General features: G+C 43.2%; 1 protein-coding gene across 2 annotated transcripts in view; it reads left to right on the forward strand.

Annotated features, from left to right (window-relative positions):
- Positions 1-22,500, forward strand: part of nbas (NBAS subunit of NRZ tethering complex) — a 283,815-nt gene that overhangs the window by 166,881 nt on the left and 94,434 nt on the right. For both annotated transcript variants that reach the window (XM_054733731.2, XM_054733732.2), the window contains exons 44-45: positions 5,734-5,984; positions 16,382-16,722. In XM_054733731.2, coding sequence (XP_054589706.1) covers positions 5,734-5,984; positions 16,382-16,722 — 592 coding nt within the window. The remainder of the gene's footprint in view (positions 1-5,733; positions 5,985-16,381; positions 16,723-22,500) is intronic.

Here is a 22,500-nt window from a genome sequence, read left to right on the forward strand (position 1 = left end):
CGCTGCTCCTCCGGATCGAAAGGAGCCAGTTGAGGTGGTTTGGGCATCTGGTCAGGATGCCTCCTGGACGCCTCCCTGGGGAGGTGTTTCGGGCATGTCCTGCCGGCAGGAGGCCCCCGGGTCGACCCAGGACACGTTGGAGAGGTTACATCTCCAATCTGGTCCGGGAGCGCCTTGGGGTCCTGCCGGAGGAGCTGGTGGAGGTGGCCGGGGAGAGGACGGCCTGGAGCTCCCTAGTTGGGATGCTGCCCCCGCGACCCGGACCCGGATAAGCGGAGGAAGACGACGACGAGTTTCTCAAATAGATAAGTTACTTATACAGGAAAATCATCATTGGCATCCCACTGAACATCGAGGGACGGTGGACGCAAATAAAAACACTCAAATATATGAAGAGCTGAAGCAGACGGCCACTCACTCAAAGAGGGATAGAAGTACCTGTTGCCAAACAAGGGCGCTGTTGCAAAGATGATTTTCTGTCTCTTACAAGGATCTGATCTCATCTGTCTCACAGCAACTCTCCCTTCACCCGGGCTGATGTCTTATGGCGTTGCACACGGGTGCTTCGAATCAATTTGATGTTGGAAAAAATGAGTAATATTTAAAAGAAAACACCAAGATGGAGAGAAAGTTGTTAGGATGTACCTGCAGAGGGGATGACGGCCTCTGAGGAAGATGAAATGAGTGATGTAGGCAGAATGTCTCTAGGACAATCTAATTAACTTAAAATGAGCACTTCAAAAGACTCGATGTGCTGTTAAACACTTCCTCCATCAGTAGATGTTCTAACGAGCTCTTTAGAGGCTCAGACGCCAGCCGTGTAATAGTGACAGTTTTAGTGGAAGCGGTGTGAGTTGGTCTCTAATAGTCTCCGGTCGACACGTCTGAGGTTGAATCTAAAGTTAGAGAAGATCTCTTTAGACATTTCTCCCAAACCTTTAGGGTTAGGGTCGTCCAACATCACTGCTACCAGCAAGTCTTATTATTTAGATTCAGTTAGTAAATTGAAGGTAAATAAATAGAAAGTACCCCAACAACCTCAGCTGAGTATTTCAGCCAGCATAGCCCCAGGCTGCTTGTGTTAGCGGCTGTCGGCGGGTAGGCTGGTTGTGCAGATTAGTTTTAAATTAGGATGTTTGTTGCGTGGTACGTTTCCTCTGACTCATCTCACGCCAAGACGCAGTTGTGTTGTGAGCCAGTTGAAGAATCATGAACGGCGGGGAGGATGCCTTGAGGTTGTGTGCCAGCTCTTCTCAGATGCACGCCGAGTGACCTCATCTCTTACATGAAAGTACAAATCATTCGTTTTGGCAGTGTCTCACCCAACAGGTCTTAGGATGCCAGAGCGACTCATCAGTGGGGTCATTTGAGATGTTCATACATTTTCTTCCTGTAAATCCTGGCTGTGAAGATTCGTCCAAACAACTTTAAATAATCCACCATATCATTCTGATCATGTTTAAACTACATCAGATAGGTTTCAATGTCATAACCTTTAACCAACATTTACTGAACATATTCTTGATAATACCTTATTAGACGTTCGATCTAAACAAGTATCGCTGTGTGCTTGATGGCTAATGACTGCACAAGTGTGTTTATTAATTCTAGATTTTGAATTTAGGGACTTTTTTCTGTGCACTAAATCCAGTTGCAACATGATTTAGTGCAACACCTTTCTGTATTTCCCTTTCTGTATCACTTTTCTTGGGTGTAAAGTAATCAGGAACAACCCTGCACATTTTCAGAATCAAAGCAAACTGTATCGAGTGACTGACTAGTGTCATTGACTTTACAACAATCCTCATAGTAAGCAAGCATGTAGCAACAGTGGAGAGGAAAACTTCCTCTTAACAGGAAGAAACCTCCAGAGAATCCTGGCTCAGTATAAGCAGCCATCCTCCACGGCTCACTGGGGATGGAGAAGACACACACACACACACACACACACACACACACACACACACACACACACACACACACACACACACACACACACACACACACACACACACACGAAACCAAAGCAGCGCAGTGGCCTTCATTTGAACCCCTTTGGAAGACCCTGTACACACGTAACCAGGTGTCCCACAAAACAAAGATCATTTCTATGGTTTGGCCCGTCATCCACATGGAAATGATGACAAACGGCACCAAAAATTATTCTTTTGAAAGCGTCCGACAAAAGCTGAGACTTGCTTGATGTTCGCATTGATTTATTTGTTACAAGCTCAATAAGTGTTCTTATGTAGGACGCCGCAGGTAAAGGATGACATTAAAGATGGTTTTCACCCACCGCACCTGGTTATTCCACATCCAGGAATGTTTTTCGGCAAAGATGCTGATGATTTTGGGTGCTACTGCCACCTACAGGTGTCACGTTGAAGGTTAGGAGGAGGTTAGGACCCAAGATGCAGAAAACCCCAGATGACACGAAGCAGGAGCGGTTTAAAGGTAAAATCCTCTTTATTAGGGGATGAACCAAAAAATCCAAAATGGCAGGAAGCCAAAAAACCAAAGTCATGAATACCAGGAGGACGAAAGCTCAACATAGAGCACAAACCAAGAAACGAGGACTAAAGCTCACTTAGAGCACAAAACCTATAGACAAGGCGCAAAAGCTCACATGGAGCACAAAACAACGCTGACACAAACAATGGACCGACAAGACACTGTGACAAAGACAGGGCTTATATACACTGGGGCATGTTGGGAGGCAGATGAGCTGCAGGTGTGTGAGGAGAGAACCAGGTGAAAGCAATTAACTAATAATGGAGGAAACTAGCATGACCTAAGAGTAAAGAGTAAAAAAAAACCTAAAGACAAGATAAGCAACCACATAACTAATATTCTAAGGGGAAGGAAAACTACAAACACCGGTGGGAAAGAACACACTAAAGAGACTAATAACGTGAAAAGCTGAAACTATAAAAACTGCAGAGGGGTGACTGGGGAAGACTAAAGGAGCACAGGACCTGGGAGAGATATCTGGAGGGCTGAAGACCAGGGGACTCATGAGGAACACAAAGAGACACATAAGGGGGATTCTTAGGGGGAAATGGAGCACGCAAGGAGACACATGAGGGACACGCAGGCCTAGTCCACACGTAGCCGGGTTTTTTTTTTAAAACGAATATCCGCCCCTCCAAAAACTTGCATCCACACCACCGCGTTTAAAAAAACAAACTCTGTCCACACGTAGCCGGATAAATACGTTGTTAAGGACATGCCAGACCTGTAGGCGGCAGTACTTCCCCCGTTCTTAACCTCGTCCTTCGTCTGTGGTCTTCCGCAAGGAGCAGTAATCCCTCTTGCAAAACCAAACAAGCATAAAGCGCTTGGACAACTGATAAAGCGAGCGCAGCTCTGAGGGCATCCATGCTGTCGGCTAGTGTAAACACAGGTCGCACACGTGATGTCAGCAGTTTTTTGTCGCGGAAAGTGACGTTGCGGACCTTAAAACTCCGGTTTTGTCTGTCCACACGCAGACACCCAAACGGAGAAAACGCAGATCTTCACTTTGGCCGGAGTTTTTAAAAAGATCCGTTTTCGTGTGAAAAAACTCCGTTTTCGTGTGGATGACAGGCCAAAACGTAGAAAACGTAGAAAACGTAGAAAAATATGTACACCACCCCCGCCGGGAGTAACTCTGGTTTGCCTTTTTTCCCTCCCCCAACTCTCCCCACGTAATCCCCTCTTCATCTATTGAAATGAGCGCCGTTATGGCTGCTCTCGTGGTCTGCCTGTATCTGTCCTGTCTACATGTGTGTGTGTGTAACCTTGGTCAGGCTGTTCTGTGGAGTCAAGTTCCTATGCTCTGGATCGCTGGAGCGCTGGCAATAAAATTCTCTGATTCTGATTCTGAAGTAAATGTATCTCAAACTCCAAAGAAAAAAAACTTGCTGACAGTTTAATGATGCAGTAAAGTCATTTATACATCAAACTCATCATTTGCTTAAACTACATGCTAACTGTTAGTGTTTGTTTTATTCATGAATACTACTTCTATTATAAATAGTATGTATTTAAACTTTGAATAGCTTCCCTTCTTCCCTGTGATGATATATAGCATCTAGATATATCTTTAGAAAAATAGCAGTTAGCTTCAGTAATCATATGTAAAAGTTATAATAATGAATTGACCTAAAACATACATTTTTACATATATTTGGCCCATGTTCACATCCACTCCACAAAAATGTTTCATTCGTTCACTTGACAGAATTATTTTTATCATTTTTCAAGCACTGATGGCAACAAAAGGCACGCCACATACGTCCTAATGGAAACGATATGCTGCACAGTTATCGCTGCTCTGTCAACGCTTTTCTGCAGTTTAATCCTTGCTGTCTGATTGCCTCTCCAAATGAAAACGCCTCCAAATGTAAGAATATTAGCAAGCTATTCCTGTTTGTTATCTCATGCATCACGTTTCAACCACATATGCTAATGAAGGACTGGGAGGGAGGGAGGTAAGAGAGATGAGGAGAGCGGCAGCGGCGGCGGTGGCGGCGGTGGCGGCGGCGGCGCACAGATCAAATCAGATTAAATTGGCTCCTTGTTCTGACTGGCTATTGAGACAAACACGAGAAGATTGTAATAACAAGCATCTGATATTACAGCCGCATGAGCACAACAAAGATGGAGAGGGAAATTTTGATTGTGTCCTTCGAGAGCCGCTGCCGGGGGAGCGGCGCTGGCCGAGCCAATGTGCAGTAGACTAGTAATAAAGCTATCAGGGAGAAATATGCTCGCCAAGGAGACGGTGAAAGCCACGGAGGAAGGGGAGGAGATGAAATATCCCCAAAGTTTAGCAAAAATAAGGAAAATTTGGCTTCATGGAGGAAGGACTTGAGTGTGTGTGTCAGAGAGAGAGAGACTAGATGAAAACCGACAATCCTCACTTTCTATTAGTTGCTCGCTCACTTGATTCCAGGCTTATTAGAGCTCCTGCGGTGAAGATGATTGGTGTTATTTACATTATTGAGCTGATTGTCAGCTGATGCTCCCTATTTAATTATTTCATTAGCAAAACTCTCCCAGCGAGCTACGGCGGGGAGCCCGGGGGAGGCTCTGTGATGCCCTCTTGTCCTGACAGATAAACAGAATTCCTCTCCAACATCCACAGATTGCGCCGAGTCCCTCGGAGGCTCCCAGCATCACCTCTGCCTTTCTAATCTGTGTGTGTCTGCTTGTTTGACTTTAGTCGTGGTTCTCTGGAGGATTTTGATCTCCTCATTTCTGTAGTTTCAGTTCTCGTTCTTGTTGTGGATGACTTTCAGTTGTATTTTTTAACACCGGCACCTTTTCTTTTCACACTCAATCATATTACTGGACATCTTCTCAGAAAGGATCATGAAATCGTCACCTAGGTTTGCGTTCGAGGCGCTGTGTCTTTGCTGATGATCCCACATGTCCGTGCTGCTTTAGCTCCACTCTGATCGACTCTGGAGCGAAACAAACCTCGGTGGCCATCTCCTTTTGATTTTCTGTTGGTAAAACCTGTAATTATTTGACTGTTTAATTCTCAGACTTTGTTGCTCGTCGACACAATCCATTGCCTACTTAGTTTATTTAGTCAGAAACAAACTTTTGGTTGATGCTACAAATTCCCTTTTTTTCACTGAGCAGATTTTTTGACAGCGAGCTCAGAACTTTCACTAGGATAGGTAATCGTATTTTGTGTTGTAGTTTTATTATCTGCTCATTCACTTCATTTTCCTTCCTTTTCAGTCTTTCCACCAAAGACATTGAAGCGCGGAGCAACTCCCTCAAACTGTTCGAGACACTAAGAAGCGAGCCGGAGGCCTTCTACAGCCACATGACCAAATACGTTCTCCCAACGATTGAAGGAACCGATCTGGGCCGCCTGCTGTACTACTACACTTTAATAGATGCTGCAGGGTGCGAGCCTTATGTCACCACCATCATTAAGCCAGACTCTCACGTCAAACTGCTTAAGAAGCTTCGAGTTGTTGCCAGCGGTAAGTGTCTGTTTTATTTTACAGGAAATGTGTAATATTTTAACTCCTTACACTTAATCAGCAACAGTTTTGGCTTTGAAACCAGGCATAGTAGAAAATATGATATTTTAAATGTTTTACTTTAAAGGTGTAGATTACTCATTTAGTCAACACATTTGCAGTGGCCTCTAGTAGGAAGGAATGCCTGCAGACAGGACTCAGGGCACAAATAAGCCTACTGGCTTAGCAGGTACCAGTCTTTGACATCACAGGTGAGCTTCAGACGGCTGGATTTTGAGTCTCGTCTCCTGATGTTGGGACATCTCGCTCCAGATTGGATAACAGCGACGCGACTCTACCACTGACTTGTAACGTTGATGTTTTATCTCCACAAGTAACTCAAGCCTGGAGAAGCTTCTGCTGTGTGGTGGTGTTGCTAATGCTAATGATTAGCTTAAACTAGCCAAGACCCCCCCTGCTGATTTCTGGAATTCAAAACAACAGCCATCCCCATCGTGAGTCAAGCTGGATGAGTCCATAAATGCTTACTCACAAGGTGATGTAGATCTGTGAGGATTTTCAAATCCTAAATGTTCACCATCTTCTATCAGAATCTAATGCAGGAGATAGGTGTAGGAGACTATTATCTATCAGAAGATACTGCAGGAGATAGGTGTAGGAGACTATTATCTATCAGAAGCTACTGCAGGAGATAGGTGTAGGAGACTATTATCTATCAGGAGCTACTGCAGGAGATAGGTGTAGGAGACTATTATCTATCAGGAGCTAAAGCAGGAGACAGGTGTAGGAGACTATTATCTATCAGGAGCTACTGCAGGAGATAGGTGTAGGAGACTATTATCTATCAGTAGCTAATGCAGGAGATAGGCGTAGGAGACTATTATCTATCAGTAGCTAATGCAGGAGATAGGCGTAGGAGACTATTATCTATCAGTAGCTAATGCAGGAGATAGGCGTAGGAGACTATTATCTATCAGTAGCTAATGCAGGAGATAGGCGTAGGAGACTATTATCTATCAGTAGCTAATGCAGGAGATAGGCGTAGGAGACTATTATCTATCAGTAGCTAATGCAGGAGATAGGCGTAGGAGACTATTATCTATCAGTAGCTAATGCAGGAGATAGGCGTAGGAGACTATTATCTATCAGTAGCTAATGCAGGAGATAGGCGTAGGAGACTATTATCTATCAGTAGCTACTGCAGGAGATAGGCGTAGGAGACTATTATCTATCAGTAGCTACTGCAGGAGATAGGCGTAGGAGACTATTATCTATCAGTAGCTACTGCAGGAGATAGGCGTAGGAGACTATTATCTATCAGTAGCTACTGCAGGAGATAGGCGTAGGAGACTATTATCTATCAGTAGCTACTGCAGGAGATAGGCGTAGGAGACTATTATCTATCAGTAGCTACTGCAGGAGATAGGCGTAGGAGACTATTATCTATCAGTAGCTACTGCAGGAGATAGGCGTAGGAGACTATTATCTATCAGTAGCTACTGCAGGAGATAGGCGTAGGAGACTATTATCTATCAGTAGCTAATGCAGGAGATAGGTGTAGGAGACTATTATCTATCAGTAGCTAATGCAGGAGATAGGTGTAGGAGACTATTATCTATCAGTAGCTAATGCAGGAGATAGGTGTAGGAGACTATTATCTATCAGTAGCTAATGCAGGAGATAGGTGTAGGAGACTATTATCTATCAGTAGCTAATGCAGGAGATAGGCGTAGGAGACTATTATCTATCAGTAGCTAATGCAGGAGATGGGTGTAGGAGACCATTATCTATCAGTAGCTAATGCAGGAGATGGGTGTAGGAGACCATTATCTATCAGTAGCTAATGCAGGAGATGGGTGTAGGAGACCATTATCTATCAGTAGCTAATGCAGGAGATAGGTGTAGGAGACTATTATCTATCAGTAGCTAATGCAGGAGATAGGCGTAGGAGACTATTATCTATCAGTAGCTAATGCAGGAGATGGGTGTAGGAGACCATTATCTATCAGTAGCTAATGCAGGAGATAGGTGTAGGAGACTATTATCTATCAGTAGCTAATGCAGGAGATAGGTGTAGGAGACTATTTTCATGCTCAGCTGCATGAACAACTCAGAGTGACCCTTTAGGATCAGAAAGAACATTTTACAAATGGTTTTTCAGTCAACGACACCTTGAACACAAGTACAATGGCTTTTCTAATGGTCATAGGTAGAAAGGAATAACAGGCGAGGAAATTTACTTTAAACAGTTATTAGGCCCGAGCAGCGATATGTATATATATATATATATATATATATATATATATATATATATATATATATATATCTCAGACGTCAAGCTAAACAGACAGGGTTAAAAAAATAGGATCGACCTTTTTCACCATCACTTTCATTTTTTAAATAGTAATTAATAAACATTCGATACCATTACAATTTCCTTTGATTTAATTTTAAATAAATATTTCGAGTGCCCAGGTAGCACATAAACAATGCTATCTAACAGTTTTCTTAACGCAGGAACGTTTAACCAGAGCTCTCTCCTTCCTTCTGCTCTGCGTAAACCTGAGCTGGTCACCTACTTGTGCGTAATCAAATGTCTATAGACCCTTTTACTGTTTGTAAACGATATGACGTCAGCGAGAATGCACACAGCTTGGCAACAGAGAATGGCGTTGTTTCAGGCTTTATCAAGCTACGCTGCAGGGTTATCACCGGCTAATCTTGAATGTTATATTATTAAAGTCACTTTAACGAAAGGCAACAGCTCACAATGTTCTGCCTCAAGTTTTTCAAACTCCAGCTGCAGGTTGACATGGTTTTTATGAAGCCCAGCATGTCTTTGTTGTAGGCCATCTTATTCCCTCCTTGGAACAGGGAGGTCCTCTTCAGCTTTAACACAGAAATATGAAAAGTTAGCAAATGCAGCAACAAGTCCACACAAATATTTTGATTGTAACAGAAAATACAAAATCCTTACCGGCATGGTGAGCCAGTGATGGTTGCTGATCTGTATTCTCTGAAGCATCCAGCTGATCTGAGGGCATGCAAGACGTTTCATCCCTTCTCCTTTTCCGTTGATACCTTAATGTAACCGGTCTACATTACTTAACAGTTACACGAGTCAAGAGCCAAGATGTAATAACACTGAACATCATGAATAGCAAGAATTTCTAAATATTAAATATATCTGTGATGGGAAGGTGTAAACATTACCTGTCCATCTTTAGGTTTGGACTTCGCTTTGTGTACGTACACACAGAAGGCACAAAATCAGGACTCGAGGAGTCCAGTGACACCTCGCCTGTAAATAAACAGACCGCTTAAAAGCAAACCAGCAAACGCAACTTACTCTATTTAATAGAACACACGTTAACCAGCTTTCTGGTGTAATCGTAGTACATCATTACCTTACCTGATATAAGATGGGCGCTACAAACTCGAGCATTTCGGATCGTGTTTTCAGTCCAGTTTTCATCAACCCTTTTGATGGCCTGCAGCCACAGACGCCTCCGATTGTGTTGAAATGGACGTGCTCCCTTCAGAATTCTGTAAAGTTTCAGTCCACTGCTTGAAGAGATTGTTGACAGGCTAACAAAATGCTAGCTGTAGCCCCCGTAGATGTCCCGAGTCGTATTTAGAGCATGTGATGGATCGGTTAGCTTTGAAAGGAGATGTAGTTTTACCTCCTGGGTCTGAAATTGATTTCTGAAGAAGATACAAGCACTTTGTCCTCTGTGCAGATGTTCCTCTGTGCAGATGTTCCTCTATGCAGATGGTCCTCTGTGCAGATGTTCCTCTGTGCAGATGTTCTTCTGTGCAGATGTTCCTCTATGCAGATGTTCCTCTGTTCAGATGTTCCTCTATGCAGATGGTCCTCTGTGCAGATGGTCCTCTATGCAGATGGTCCTCTGTGCAGATGTTCTTCTGTGCAGATGTTCCTCTATGCAGATGTTCCTCTGTTCAGATGTTCCTCTGTGCAGGTGGTCCCCTATGCAGGTGGTCCTCTGTGCAGATGTTCTTCTGTGCAGATGTTCCTCTGTGCAGATGTTCTTCTGTGCAGATGTTCCTCTATGCAGATGGTCCTCTGTGCAGATGTTCCTCTGTGCAGATGTTCTTCTGTGCAGATGTTCCTCTATGCAGATGTTCCTCTGTTCAGATGTTCCTCTATGCAGATGTTCCTCTGTGCAGGTGGTCCCCTATGCAGGTGGTCCTCTGTGCAGATGTTCCTCTGTGCAGATGTTCTTCTGTGCAGATGTTCCTCTATGCAGATGGTCCTCTATGCAGATGGTCCTCTGTGCAGATGTTCTTCTGTGCAGATGTTCTTCTGTGCAGATGTTCTTCTGTGCAGATGTTCTTCTGTGCAGATGTTCTTCTGTGCAGATGTTCCTCTATGCAGATGGTCCTCTATGCAGATGGTCCTCTATGCAGATGGTCCTCTGTGCAGATGTTCCTCTGTGCAGATGTTCCTCTGTGCAGATGTTCCTCTGTGCAGATGTTCTTCTGTGCAGATGTTCTTCTGTGCAGATGTTCCTCTATGCAGATGTTCCTCTATGCAGATGGTCCTCTATGCAGATGGTCCTCTGTGCAGATGTTCTTCTGTGCAGATGTTCTTCTGTGCAGATGTTCTGTGCAGATGTTCTTCTGTGCAGATGTTCCTCTGTGCAGATGTTCTTCTGTGCAGATGTTCCTCTATGCAGATGGTCCTCTATGCAGATGGTCCTCTGTGCAGATGTTCCTCTGTGCAGATGGTCCTCTGTGCAGATTTTCTTCTGTGCAGATGTTCTTCTGTGCAGATGTTCCTCTGTGCAGATGTTCAGATGATATTGTCTAATTTAAAAGAGAACTAGGCAAATTTGGCTTGCTTTTAGCACCCCCTAGCGTATGTTTGTAGAACTGAAAGCAAAACTGTGTAACACCTTAAACCTGATTGATACTTCTCCATGAGCTTTGCAACGGAGAGACACACACGGAGTGTCGGAAAGGTTTTCACATTGGAACTTCTGTTCAGCCAGAGTGTTGAAATGCAATTCCCCGCCAGGACACCAGAGGGCGCAGCGCTGTTCTGCAGCATCCTGCCACCATAAACCTCATGTATCCGGTCCACGATAGTGTATTTACTAATGTGTTTATATATTTCAGAGACTTTATAACACAGACAATAAAAAAAACAGTTTCCTGTCGTTTCTCCGTGTTTTTTATTTACTCACGGGTGAATAAATATAAATATTTTGGACTTTTTCTGCGACTTGTTCTTCAAACTGTTCTTGGTCCGCCACTAAATATCTGTTTACTTTTTAACGGAGTTGCAGCGGTGCTGTTGACGAATATACAGGAAGTGGCGTCCTGACCAATCACAAGCTTGCGGTCTCCATGTTCATGTTCATCTTATTTATAAAGCCCTTTCCCACCCCCAACAAGGGGGCCCAAGGTGCTGAACACAGTGCAAAGAAGCAGCACAATAAAACAGCTCTGTAATAAAAAACAGAGATGAAAACATTTAAAAACAAAAAAAAAAGACATAAATAGCAATAAAAATATGGATTAAAAACATTAAAATGTGAATAGAAACTAAGAAACAGATCTAAAATAGTCACTTTGGACGGATATTTAAAACTTTGGGCATGTTTCCGTCACCCTCTGTGAGCCCATCGGAGAGCCCTTGCGCCGACGCATAACGGCGTTGCGTCACAGCTGAAACGTCTCCCTAGCCTTCATTAGTGTCTTCAGGAGCGATTCATCACTAAATTAAACACATCAGCTGTGCTCAGGATCCAAAACTTGCAGCAAAGCATGCTGGAACCAGACTGCAGCTCCAGGTATGTCCAACAGAGCGACCACCAGTCTGAAGCTGCAAGTGGAACATTCTGGCCCCAGGGGGCGATGGGGCCGGGTGGACTGTCATTAACCCTGTAAAGGGTCAATTTAGCACATACTGGCTCAGGAAAATAATTAAAACATATGAATAAAGTGGCTAAGTATCCCTTTAATAAATATTAATACAACTCTTAATTCTCTCCATCTGTCTTGTAATTTGAATAAAATCTTAGATTTTTTACAAATAGTCACTTGAAATTAAAGTTAGGTTACCTTTGGGTGTTTTACACAAATATCCAGCTCCTGGTGGCAGATACTCTAGGAATATGTACCATGTTTGACTTGTTGAAGTCTAACCTGTTAGACCTGTTAGGGTGTTAGTCTAACCCTAACCCTAACCCTTTCTTTTCCCAGATGGATGGTAACCGTCGTGGAAAATGTTCTAGGTAGAAATATGTAGCTGGAACCTGAAATAGACCCCATGCTTAAACCTTTAAACCTTACAGCGTAAGGTTCCTGCGGGTCCTTAAAAAGTCTTAAATTAGCTTTTCAAAATTTAAGGCCTTAAAAATGACAAATAATCCTTAAATACAGTTTCCAAAGGTCTTAAATTACCAGTCGCCCACTAAACAAGATTCTTTTATTTCTGTAAAAATTTTGTGAATTTCTAGTTGGTGTTCAGGATTTTTTGTGTACGATGTTGCCGTAAGCGGAACCGTACACATTCAGCTGGTTGTGAAAGGGGGCTATTTTTAGATGAGCACATTAGCTGGTTAAGCTAGTGGGAGCTTGCGCCATGGGGAAGTTTAATGGTAACTGGATGGCTAATCCCACGTTGGCGACGTGGTTAGCACCGGTTCCAGGCAATAGCTGGAAATTATAGCTTCAATTAAATTTTAAAAATAGCTTAAATTTGGTCAAAGTTGCCTTAAAAAAGCTCTTAAAAAGTCTTAAATTTGGCTCCCTTAAACCTGCAGATGCCCTGTCTTACTTTCAGTGTGAAATCTGATTTAGAGAGCTGATTATTAATGTGCTTGATTAGGATTATTTATCTTTAATTTTGTTAGCTACTTCAGCTTGAATGGCTGAATTATGGATGATATCAAATGTTGTGTCCAACTTTATTTAAATGGGAACATTTTTAATGCACTTCAGAATATCTTGAACAAAGGTTAAAATGATCTTTTGGCCGTTTTAAAAGCATTTTTCTATTAAATGTATGAGTTATTTCAGTGTTTCATGTGCAGGCAGATGAATCAGCTTATGCAGCCAGAGCAATCCCACCGTGTGCATAAACTCTAAATGTGTTGCTTCTTATTTTTCTGTCACTTTAATTCAAGAAATGTTTCCAGAACCATTTGGTTTCCATCTGCAGCCTCGACTCTTCCAAACCTTGTTCTCCTGCTTGGTCGTTAGTCAAAGTTGTACCTCGTTCCAGTCGCTAATCTGCAATTAGACATGATTGGTTCTAGTGAGAGGGTTGGAAATCGATCGGCTGTGCAGCTGCTGCAGCATAAACCCTGACACACACACACACACGTTAATGCACGCATACGGACCCACATCAGCCCTAACAGGCTCACGCGCTCTGTTCTCACACACAGGCTGAGGACGCTCACGGCTGCTGCTGAGATTGACACTCGGGTGTTGCAGACTCTTGAGCCACAAACTTTCTGCTAACATTTTCAAGCTTACACACACACACACACACACACACACACACACACACACACACACACACACACACACACACACACACACACACACACACACACACGCACGCACGCACGCACGCACGCACGCACGCACACGCACGCACGCACGCACACACACACGCACACACATTTAACAGACCTAGAAACACACAACCAGGTGTCCTTAAAGAGCCATTTAGACCATATAGACCGGTGGTTTGTGTCTGGTGTTCATCACAATTTCAGACACGACACCGGGCGACCGTCTGAGTGGACTCTGGTGAGGAAGATGATGAGATGCTGCCTGAAGAAAAGAGGGGTGGTTGGTGCAGAGTACATGTGTAAGTGCATGTAACTCATCTGTGGTTTAAGTGTCCGTCTGGGCCCGTGTGTGTGTGTGTGTGTGTGTGTGTGTGTGTGTGTGTGTGTGTGTGTGTGTGTGTGTGTGTGATTCCTGTGTTGAGGAATACCTCCCAATAGGCAGAGTGGCGTTAAATATTTAAAGGCCAGACAGACTATGGTGTTGCCACAGTAATGCGTCTGTCTGATTGCACCTGAGACCAGCTCACACACACACACACACACACACACACACACACACACACACACACACACAGGTCTTTGTTGTCCCCTGAGCGTTTGTGTGTGTGTGTGTGTGTGTGTGTACTTCTAACATGTAATGGATTATTGAACAAGCGCTGCAGAGAAACTCCACACGCTGCGTGGTTTCCTCATGCGTGTGTACACACTGGAGCTTTGGCTGTCTGCGCAGTGTAAAAACAAACCTTCACCTGTGTCATGAAGTGCTGAAGATGTTTCCGCACACAAAGCAGCAACACTGGAAACACAATTATTAGGAAAATAGAGATTTTGACCTTTACCGACATTTATTTTTCTTTTTTTCCAACTCCAAAGCACATCAAATGAGTGCCTGTTGGATTAGCTTCTAGTGATATATATATATATTTGTATTCCAGAGAGGCGTTGACCTGAACCATTACCACTTTATCTGAGGTGTGAACAATAATTAAGCTACTTCGTTACGTCATTTAAAATGGACCAAGGAAGAGAATGAGTCGACAACGACAGGTCAGATATTTAAAAACGTCTTTTTGACAGATTTAACACTCGTCTCTGTCTGAAGAAAAGAGCCCATGGAGGCTAAAACATGCAAATGAACTGCAAAAAGGGAGAAAATTTGCACGCAACTCATTATCTTCCACTGATGGTTTCCAGAACCTCAACCTGCCTGATCTTTATAGAAGTCCAAGGTGTCAAAATCTCAGGGATATGGTCAAAGTAGACAGGTTGGAATAATCAGAGAATGAAGCTCTGGGACTAAGCAAAGACTTGCCTGAGGAATCATTTCCTACAGATATTTTTCTGTGTGTAGAAAGTGAGAGGGGCTTTTCATAGAGGAGGAGGTAAAGCGTCTGTAACTGAATCTGCTTCTGGCGGTTATTAAAGAGAAACGTGACTAAATAGCATCTCTGAATTTGTGAACCACCTTTTATTGTTCTCTGAAATGTAAAAATGAACACCTAAGCTAAAAAGCTATTTTTTAAAAATGAAGACGTAACAGGTGATGTGATGTTGCCATACAGCGAACCGAATCAAGTTTTAAACAGCAAATAAATAAAAGACCTGCTCCTCTAAAAGGTTCAAAGCATCAGCGTATCCGCGGGTCCTTAAAACGTCTTAGATTTGCTTTTCCAAATTTAAGGCCTTAAAAATGACAAATAATCCTTAAATACAGTTTCCAAAGGTCTTAAATGTCCAAAGACCCAATAAACAAGATTCTTTTATGTCTATAAAAATTCATACATTTCTAGTGAGTGTTCAGCGTTTTTTGTGTACGATGTTGCCGTAAGCGGAACCGTACACATTCAGTCGGTTGTGTTAGGGGGCTATTTTTAGATGAGCGCATTAGCTGGTTAAGCTAGTGGGAGTTTGCGCCATGGGGAAGTTTAATGGTAACTGGATGGCTAATCCCACGTTGGCGACGTGGTTAGCACCGGTTCCAGGCAAAAGCTGGAAATTATGACTTCAATTATATTTAAAAAAATTGCTTAAATTTGATCAAAATGGCCTTAAAAAGGCCTTAAAAAGGTCTTAAAAAGTCTTAAATTTGGCTCCCTTAAACCTGCAGATACCCCGTTAATGTTAGAGGAGCAGCGACATCCACAACACAGGAATCGCTCTAAATCAGCAGCTTACCCGTTTCTTTCTTAGTACCAGCAGGCTAAGAAGTAGATGGAGGCTTCCGAGGGAGCCCTGCGAGGGGGGGGGGGGGGGGGTCTGTTTGTCCTTGGCCCCCCAGATGCCTTGCAACGACCCTGATTTAAGAAGTCCCGGTATGCTGAGTCCATATTAATAAAGTAATTAGGGTAGAAACAGGATCTTTTTTCAGGATCCTCCTGCGTGTGTAGGTTAGGGCTTCCAGGGGAGCCGTCACCCTTTCAGGGAGCCAGGCTCCCCTTAGCTCCCCGTAATTCAAACCCTGGATTCTCTGTAGTTTGCATATAAGGAACGTACAGGGGTGTCACGAGGCTGTGTACGCTCACCTGTCCTGTACATTTTATGTACTAATGACGATCGCCTTAATAACAAGCAGCTTGTCAGGTTTGCTGATGATACTGCTCTGGCAGTTTGTTTGCTGGAGGAAATGAAGTAAGGAGAGCATCATCATCTGAAGATGACTGTTCACAACAAACAAAGGATGTGGTGATAGGCTTGAGGAGTAGCCATGACCTGGCCACTCCATCAACAATCCGGAGACTCACCGTCGACACTGTGGATAGTTGTGTGTATGTGGCTACGATCGTCAACAGTCTACTGAACAGAGGATATTAGAGGACTAAAGAATAATTAGAATATTTTTTCTTGCAGGTCTAAACTACAGAAAGCTGACTGATGAACTCTCAGATCCATTAGCCACTCTTCAACCAGTTCTGACCAATCAGAATGTGCTGTCCATCTCTAAGCTAGCCAATCGGCTTCCTTTACCTGGCGGGGGCGGGGCGACGGTCTCTCCTAGTGCGGTCCACTCAGCGTGGCTGCAGAAGCTGTTCTGGAAAGGAGACCCTCAGCTGCTGAAAAGACCCCCACAGAGTGATCAGGAGTACCTACACGCCTACGACACCTGCGCCAAATACCTGGACAGGCTGGTTCCTGCTGACGCCATCCGCTTCTTGGACAGCATCACTTTTTCTCCTGATGCAGCCGAACATGTAAGAAGCACAACAAGTTATCAGTGCATGCTAGACCACAGCGACACAGCATGGTGCACAAAATACCATTTTAACACACACACACACACACACACACACACACACACACACACACACACACACGCACGCACGCACGCACGCACGCACGCACGCACGCACACACACACACACACACACACACACACACACACACCACACGCACACGCACACGCACACGCGCACGCACGCGCGCGCACGCACGCACGCACGCACGCACGCACGCACACACACACACACACACACACACACACACACACACACACACCACACACACACTCACGCACACACTCACACACACACACACCACACACACACTCACGCACACACTCACACCACGCACGCACACACACCACACACACACACACACACACACACACACACACATACATACACACACACGCACGCACACACACCACACACACACACACACACGCACACACACACACACACACACACATACGCGCACACACACGCACGCACACACACACACACACACACACGCACGCACGCACGCACACACACACACACACACGCACACACACACACACACACACACACACTCACACACACACACACTGGTTGCTTTCAGGCAGGATTCATCCTGTGGAGGTGGAGAATCGGGATTTTCAGTCGTGACATCATCAAGTGGTTTTCTCACTTTCTGCTCTTGATCGCCGGGTCGGTCTTCTCGCGTAACTGAAACTTTTTTCTTCTGCTTAAATTGTCAAACTTGAGCCTCTCCAGATATTTCTGTTCTCATCCAGACTCCCTGGACTCAGAACACGTCGCAGTCCAGAATTATAAAAGAAATTATGAAATTACCCAAAAATGTCAGCGCCATAATTAAAGCGCCGTGAAAAACTGTCCTGCAGTAGAATGAACGTGCCTCGGTGCACCTTATCACTAGTAGCCTGCTGTTCTGTTTTCATGCTGGCACCCTACCAACTTCCCTTTCTGGACCTTTTTCTGTTTTTCTGATGTCCCGTCTCTTTCCCTGCAGCTCTCAGAGGTTTAATGGATCCTCTCTACTTCAGAGCCAATTAAACTCCAAATCCCAGCAGGCACCGTTCTCCCTTTGTGGTCTTTAACATGCAGATTACCTCTGAAACTCGCTGTCCTCTCCTTCTCCCCTCACGTTCTTCTAGCCTTTTTAAATCTTCAAAGAAAATAAAAGTCTCAGCCCCTCTCACTTTCAGGCCACCAGGTGACCTTTCAGGTCCTCATTGCTCCCTACGATGAAGCGTTATCGGTTTCTGGCGAGGCCAGGAGGTGAGATGGGTACCTGGAACTTGTCCTACTTCCTACTGGACACGATTTATGAAGGGTAACCTTCTCTTCCTGTCCGAGTTCACATGGACCTCTTTAATAGAAATACTTGTTTTTTCTCAAGATGCACTAAAAAAGTAAAATGTTTGATTGAATAAGTAGTTCATAACATGAGTAAACTGAGTTTATGTTTGGTTAGGGTTAGGATTAACCCTAGGTGGAGTCATTCTTTCTTGTTTTTGACAAAACAACATGAATCTCCTTCAGACTGGAACGTTTACGCCGTTCCCAAGTGACGTCGTCGTTTAGGAATAACGAGACATGTGTGTGTCTGCTGGTTCTTCACCCAGCTGTGTTGGTTGGCCTGGTTTTAATAACTTGGTGAACAGGCTAAGTAATAAATGTGCTCCACCGCCTAACCAAGTACAGCAGCTGAATGCTTTCATGCATCTAGGTGTGTGAAAGACTGGCTGCTCAGGTTAAAACTGAGTTTTACAATCACACCATGTTTAGTTTTGACTATTAATGTCTGGAAATATCCGTCCAAACGTTGAAAAGGAATCAAATGATGTCCTGTTGCTGAAAAATGTTGGCAGCTTTGTAACATATAACCATAAAACCGGGTCTAGAGTACATAGGGCGTGGATCTGGAGTTTCTGGAGGACGCCAACGCCTCGTTTCCTTCTGCGCCTGCCGATGATGTCATGCTAGATGATTGGCTGGATGTGAGTTACGTCAACACGTTCAAAAACATTTAGGCAGACAGAAACTTTAGTTTCATACCAAACTGCTAAACTCCTTCCAAAACACATCTGGAAGAACAGAATCACAAAAGAGGTGTGTTATATTTTGGCCCAGCGGTATTGCTGTAGTAGGATGATGTCATTGTCAGGGGCCGGACCCCGAGCAGAACCAGAAGTTACAGCGTGTCGTTTAACCCGCTACCGGACCCACATACACAGCTTCATGAACAGCTGACACACAGGTGCCGCGTAGCTGCCGCGCAGGCAGGAGCTCACCCAGCTCTTCCAGCCTCTGCTCCACACCTGCAGCCCGTCCTTCATAATCAGCCGGTGGCTGGTTGCTAGTCGCTGCCAGGTGTGCGCCGGTGGGCTCCAGCAGCCCCACCTGTGTGCACACCCATATTCCTCCACCACTTGTTCCAGGCCGGGATCATCCTCAGTCTGGCCGACTCCCCCTCCTCCCCCTCCTGCGTCTGACCAGCTGGGCTCGCCGCGCTGGTCGGGTCCAGCTGTCTGCCTTCACGACACCCTCACACTCTGCTGGTGTAGGTTCTCAGTCGTCCAGGCCAAGGCAAGCCAAAGGGTTCACATGAAGGCAACAGGACTTCTTTGGTTTCTTGGAGACGTTTCGCTTCTCATCTGAGGAGCTTGTTATAAGCATGACTCCAATATTCCCCACAAAGCTCCTCGGATGGGAAGTGAAACGTCTTCAAGGCGAGCAGCACATTTCAAACACAGGCAGTTAAATGTGCTTTACAATTTCAAGAAACCAAAGAAGCCTCGTTGCCTTCATTGGAACCCTTTGGATCCTCACGCTCGTTTTCCATCCATCCAGCTCCCCATCCTGGGACATCATTCCTTGTCCTTGGCTGCAGACCGGCTGCACACACATCCCATCAGCCTTATCTGCTCCGCTGGGGTCGCAGGATTGATTCCGGGAGTCCTGCTGTGCCGCTGGGTGGGTCAAAGTCCACGCGTTGCAGGAATTGGTTGTTCTCAGGAGTTCCTCTGTGCCGCCGCGGCACGCTTCCAGGGATGTCGTCCGTCAAAGGCCGATGAGTGGACGGGTCTCCTGGCTAGCATGTGACCCAGCACCCATGCTCCAGGATCCGGCTGCATTTAGTGATCACAGTGGACCCATGTTCTTATGGCTACTTGCAGCAGGACATCATGCACCGTGTCTCAAAGCTCAGATCATGTCTAACTGGCTTCTTGAACATGACCATGCTTTTTTTCTCCATAACTGGTGAATCTGCAAATTTACACATTCTCTGTTTTCCATATGTTGTTTTGTTTATATATATATATACATATATATATACATATATATATATACATATATATGTGTATATATATATATATATATATATATATATATATATATATGTATGTATGTTTTCCATATGTTGTTTTGTTTATATATATATATATATATATATATATATATATATATATATATATATATATATATATATATATAAACAAAACAACATATGGAAAACATACATACATATATATATATATATATATATATATATATATATATATGTATATATATACATATATATATACATATATATGTATATATATGTATATACATATATATATATATATATATATATATATATATATATATATATATATATAAATAAATAAACAAAACAACATATGGAAAACATACATATATATATATATATATATATATATATATATATATATATACATATATATATATATATACACATATATATGTATATATATATATATATATATATATATATATACATATATATATATATATATATATATATGTTTTTCATATGTTGTTTGTTTAATTTAAGGTTGAAAGAAAATTAAATGAATAAGAGGTAAAACCTGGGGAAGGGACACATCTGCCTACTCCTTTTCAAACAAATAATGGAATTATATTTAGTAATGATACATGTGTGAAATGTCTGAAACAAAAATGAAATGAACTGAACTGAACAATGAATTCCCTGCACACCAAAGGCCTCCACCCTCACTAGATCTTGATGTGGTTCTGAACCTCTAGGATGTGATGGAGCAGGGGATTCTCATCAAGAACGTCGTGTCAATGGCGACGTTTACACAATAAAAGCTCTATTCCGCTTCACCAGCAACTCTTCCACTTCTTCATATGCCGGTTATTTGGTCACATCTAGTAATTTCGGTAACACTTCCTTTTACAGTCCCATAATTACTAAGTACTTACATGGTAATTACATAGTAAGTTACAGTGTATTATTATTTATGAGTTCTTAAACAGTTATTACCATGTAACTCAGGTTCAGTTCTAGTTTTTTTTTTATTAATCGTTCCCAGTAAATACTGCTTTACACAATAATTACACTTTATTACATTTATACACTTTAATTACACAGTAATACACTGTAACTTACTATGTAATTACCATGTAAGTACTTGGTTATTAGGGGACTGTAAAAGGAAGTGTTACCGTAATTTTACACCAACAGCCAATCTGCATGAGTTAAAGAACAAGTCACCTCCAGATCAACTTTTTTGCAGATAAACTACATAAATGAGTGTCTAATCACGCTGTAGACACATTCAGTTAATAATTTGGCACTTTAGTGCATCTTAGTTAAAATTGAAATATTCTGCCTAATGGGCTCGACACACGGGAGGCGACATCGCCTCTCCTCCATTCATGTTCAATGAGACATGCGCGACAAAGCGATAATCGCGGGTCTCCCTCCTACTAAGCGAAACGCGAAAAACGTGAGTGTGAAATTTTGTGCTCATGCACGTGTCGTGCACGGACGACCCAGCGACGCGATCCCACAAAGTTGAAACATTTTCAACTTTTCATCGCTGTCGCTCGGACGAGGACCAATCAACGGAGGTTTCATTCACTGACCAATGAGCGGACAGGATGCTCCGTACATCTCCGAGCAAACATGGAGGAGAAGTTGATTATTATTATGTTTTATAGTAAAATCAGAAGTAAGATTTCACATAACTCTAGCAGCACCTTGTGAAACATCATATCTACCGCTTTATTAACTCTGAACCACTTAAATAACCTTAATTCCCTCCAACCTGACACAGCCAAGCAAAACAACGGAAGTTTCGATTTCGCCATGGAACAGAACGTGTAGACGGCTTTGCCGCTGGCCGCTGCCGCGGATCGCCTCCCGTGTGTCAGGTAATAAAAGCAACAATGACAAATTTCACTGATCCCGGTCGTTTGTCGCTAGGGATGCACCGATCAGGTTTTTTGCTGCCGATCACCGATACCGATATCAAAGAATGCTGATCACCGATACCGATCACGTGGATTGGCCAGAAATTTTCTACAACATTATAATGAGTGCTACAAACTACATAATCTGGGAATAAAGGAAATGTAACCTAATCTAAAATGGTCTGTATTAGGGTTGTCACGGTGTGAAAATTTAACCTCACGGTTATTTTGACCAAAATTACCACGGTTTTCGGTATTATCGCGGTATTTTTTTTTTAAACGTGTTACATTTTCACACAACTAAATAAACCCTGTATGTCAGGAAATATTGTCCTCAGTTTGTGTCTACATTTAGCCTAAAATGTGTTATTTTGTAATTATGTTGTTTATTTGTTTACATTTTTCCCCCTTTAGTCTTTAAAATACCAATATTTGCCCATAACTTCTTATTTTGTGTCTGTTTGATGTCATCATTTAAAAATATTAGATCAGATAATACTCAGT

The sequence above is a fragment of the Nothobranchius furzeri genome, chromosome 3 (genome assembly GCF_043380555.1).
Source record: "Nothobranchius furzeri strain GRZ-AD chromosome 3, NfurGRZ-RIMD1, whole genome shotgun sequence".
NCBI classification, from domain to species: Eukaryota; Metazoa; Chordata; class Actinopteri; order Cyprinodontiformes; family Nothobranchiidae; genus Nothobranchius; species Nothobranchius furzeri.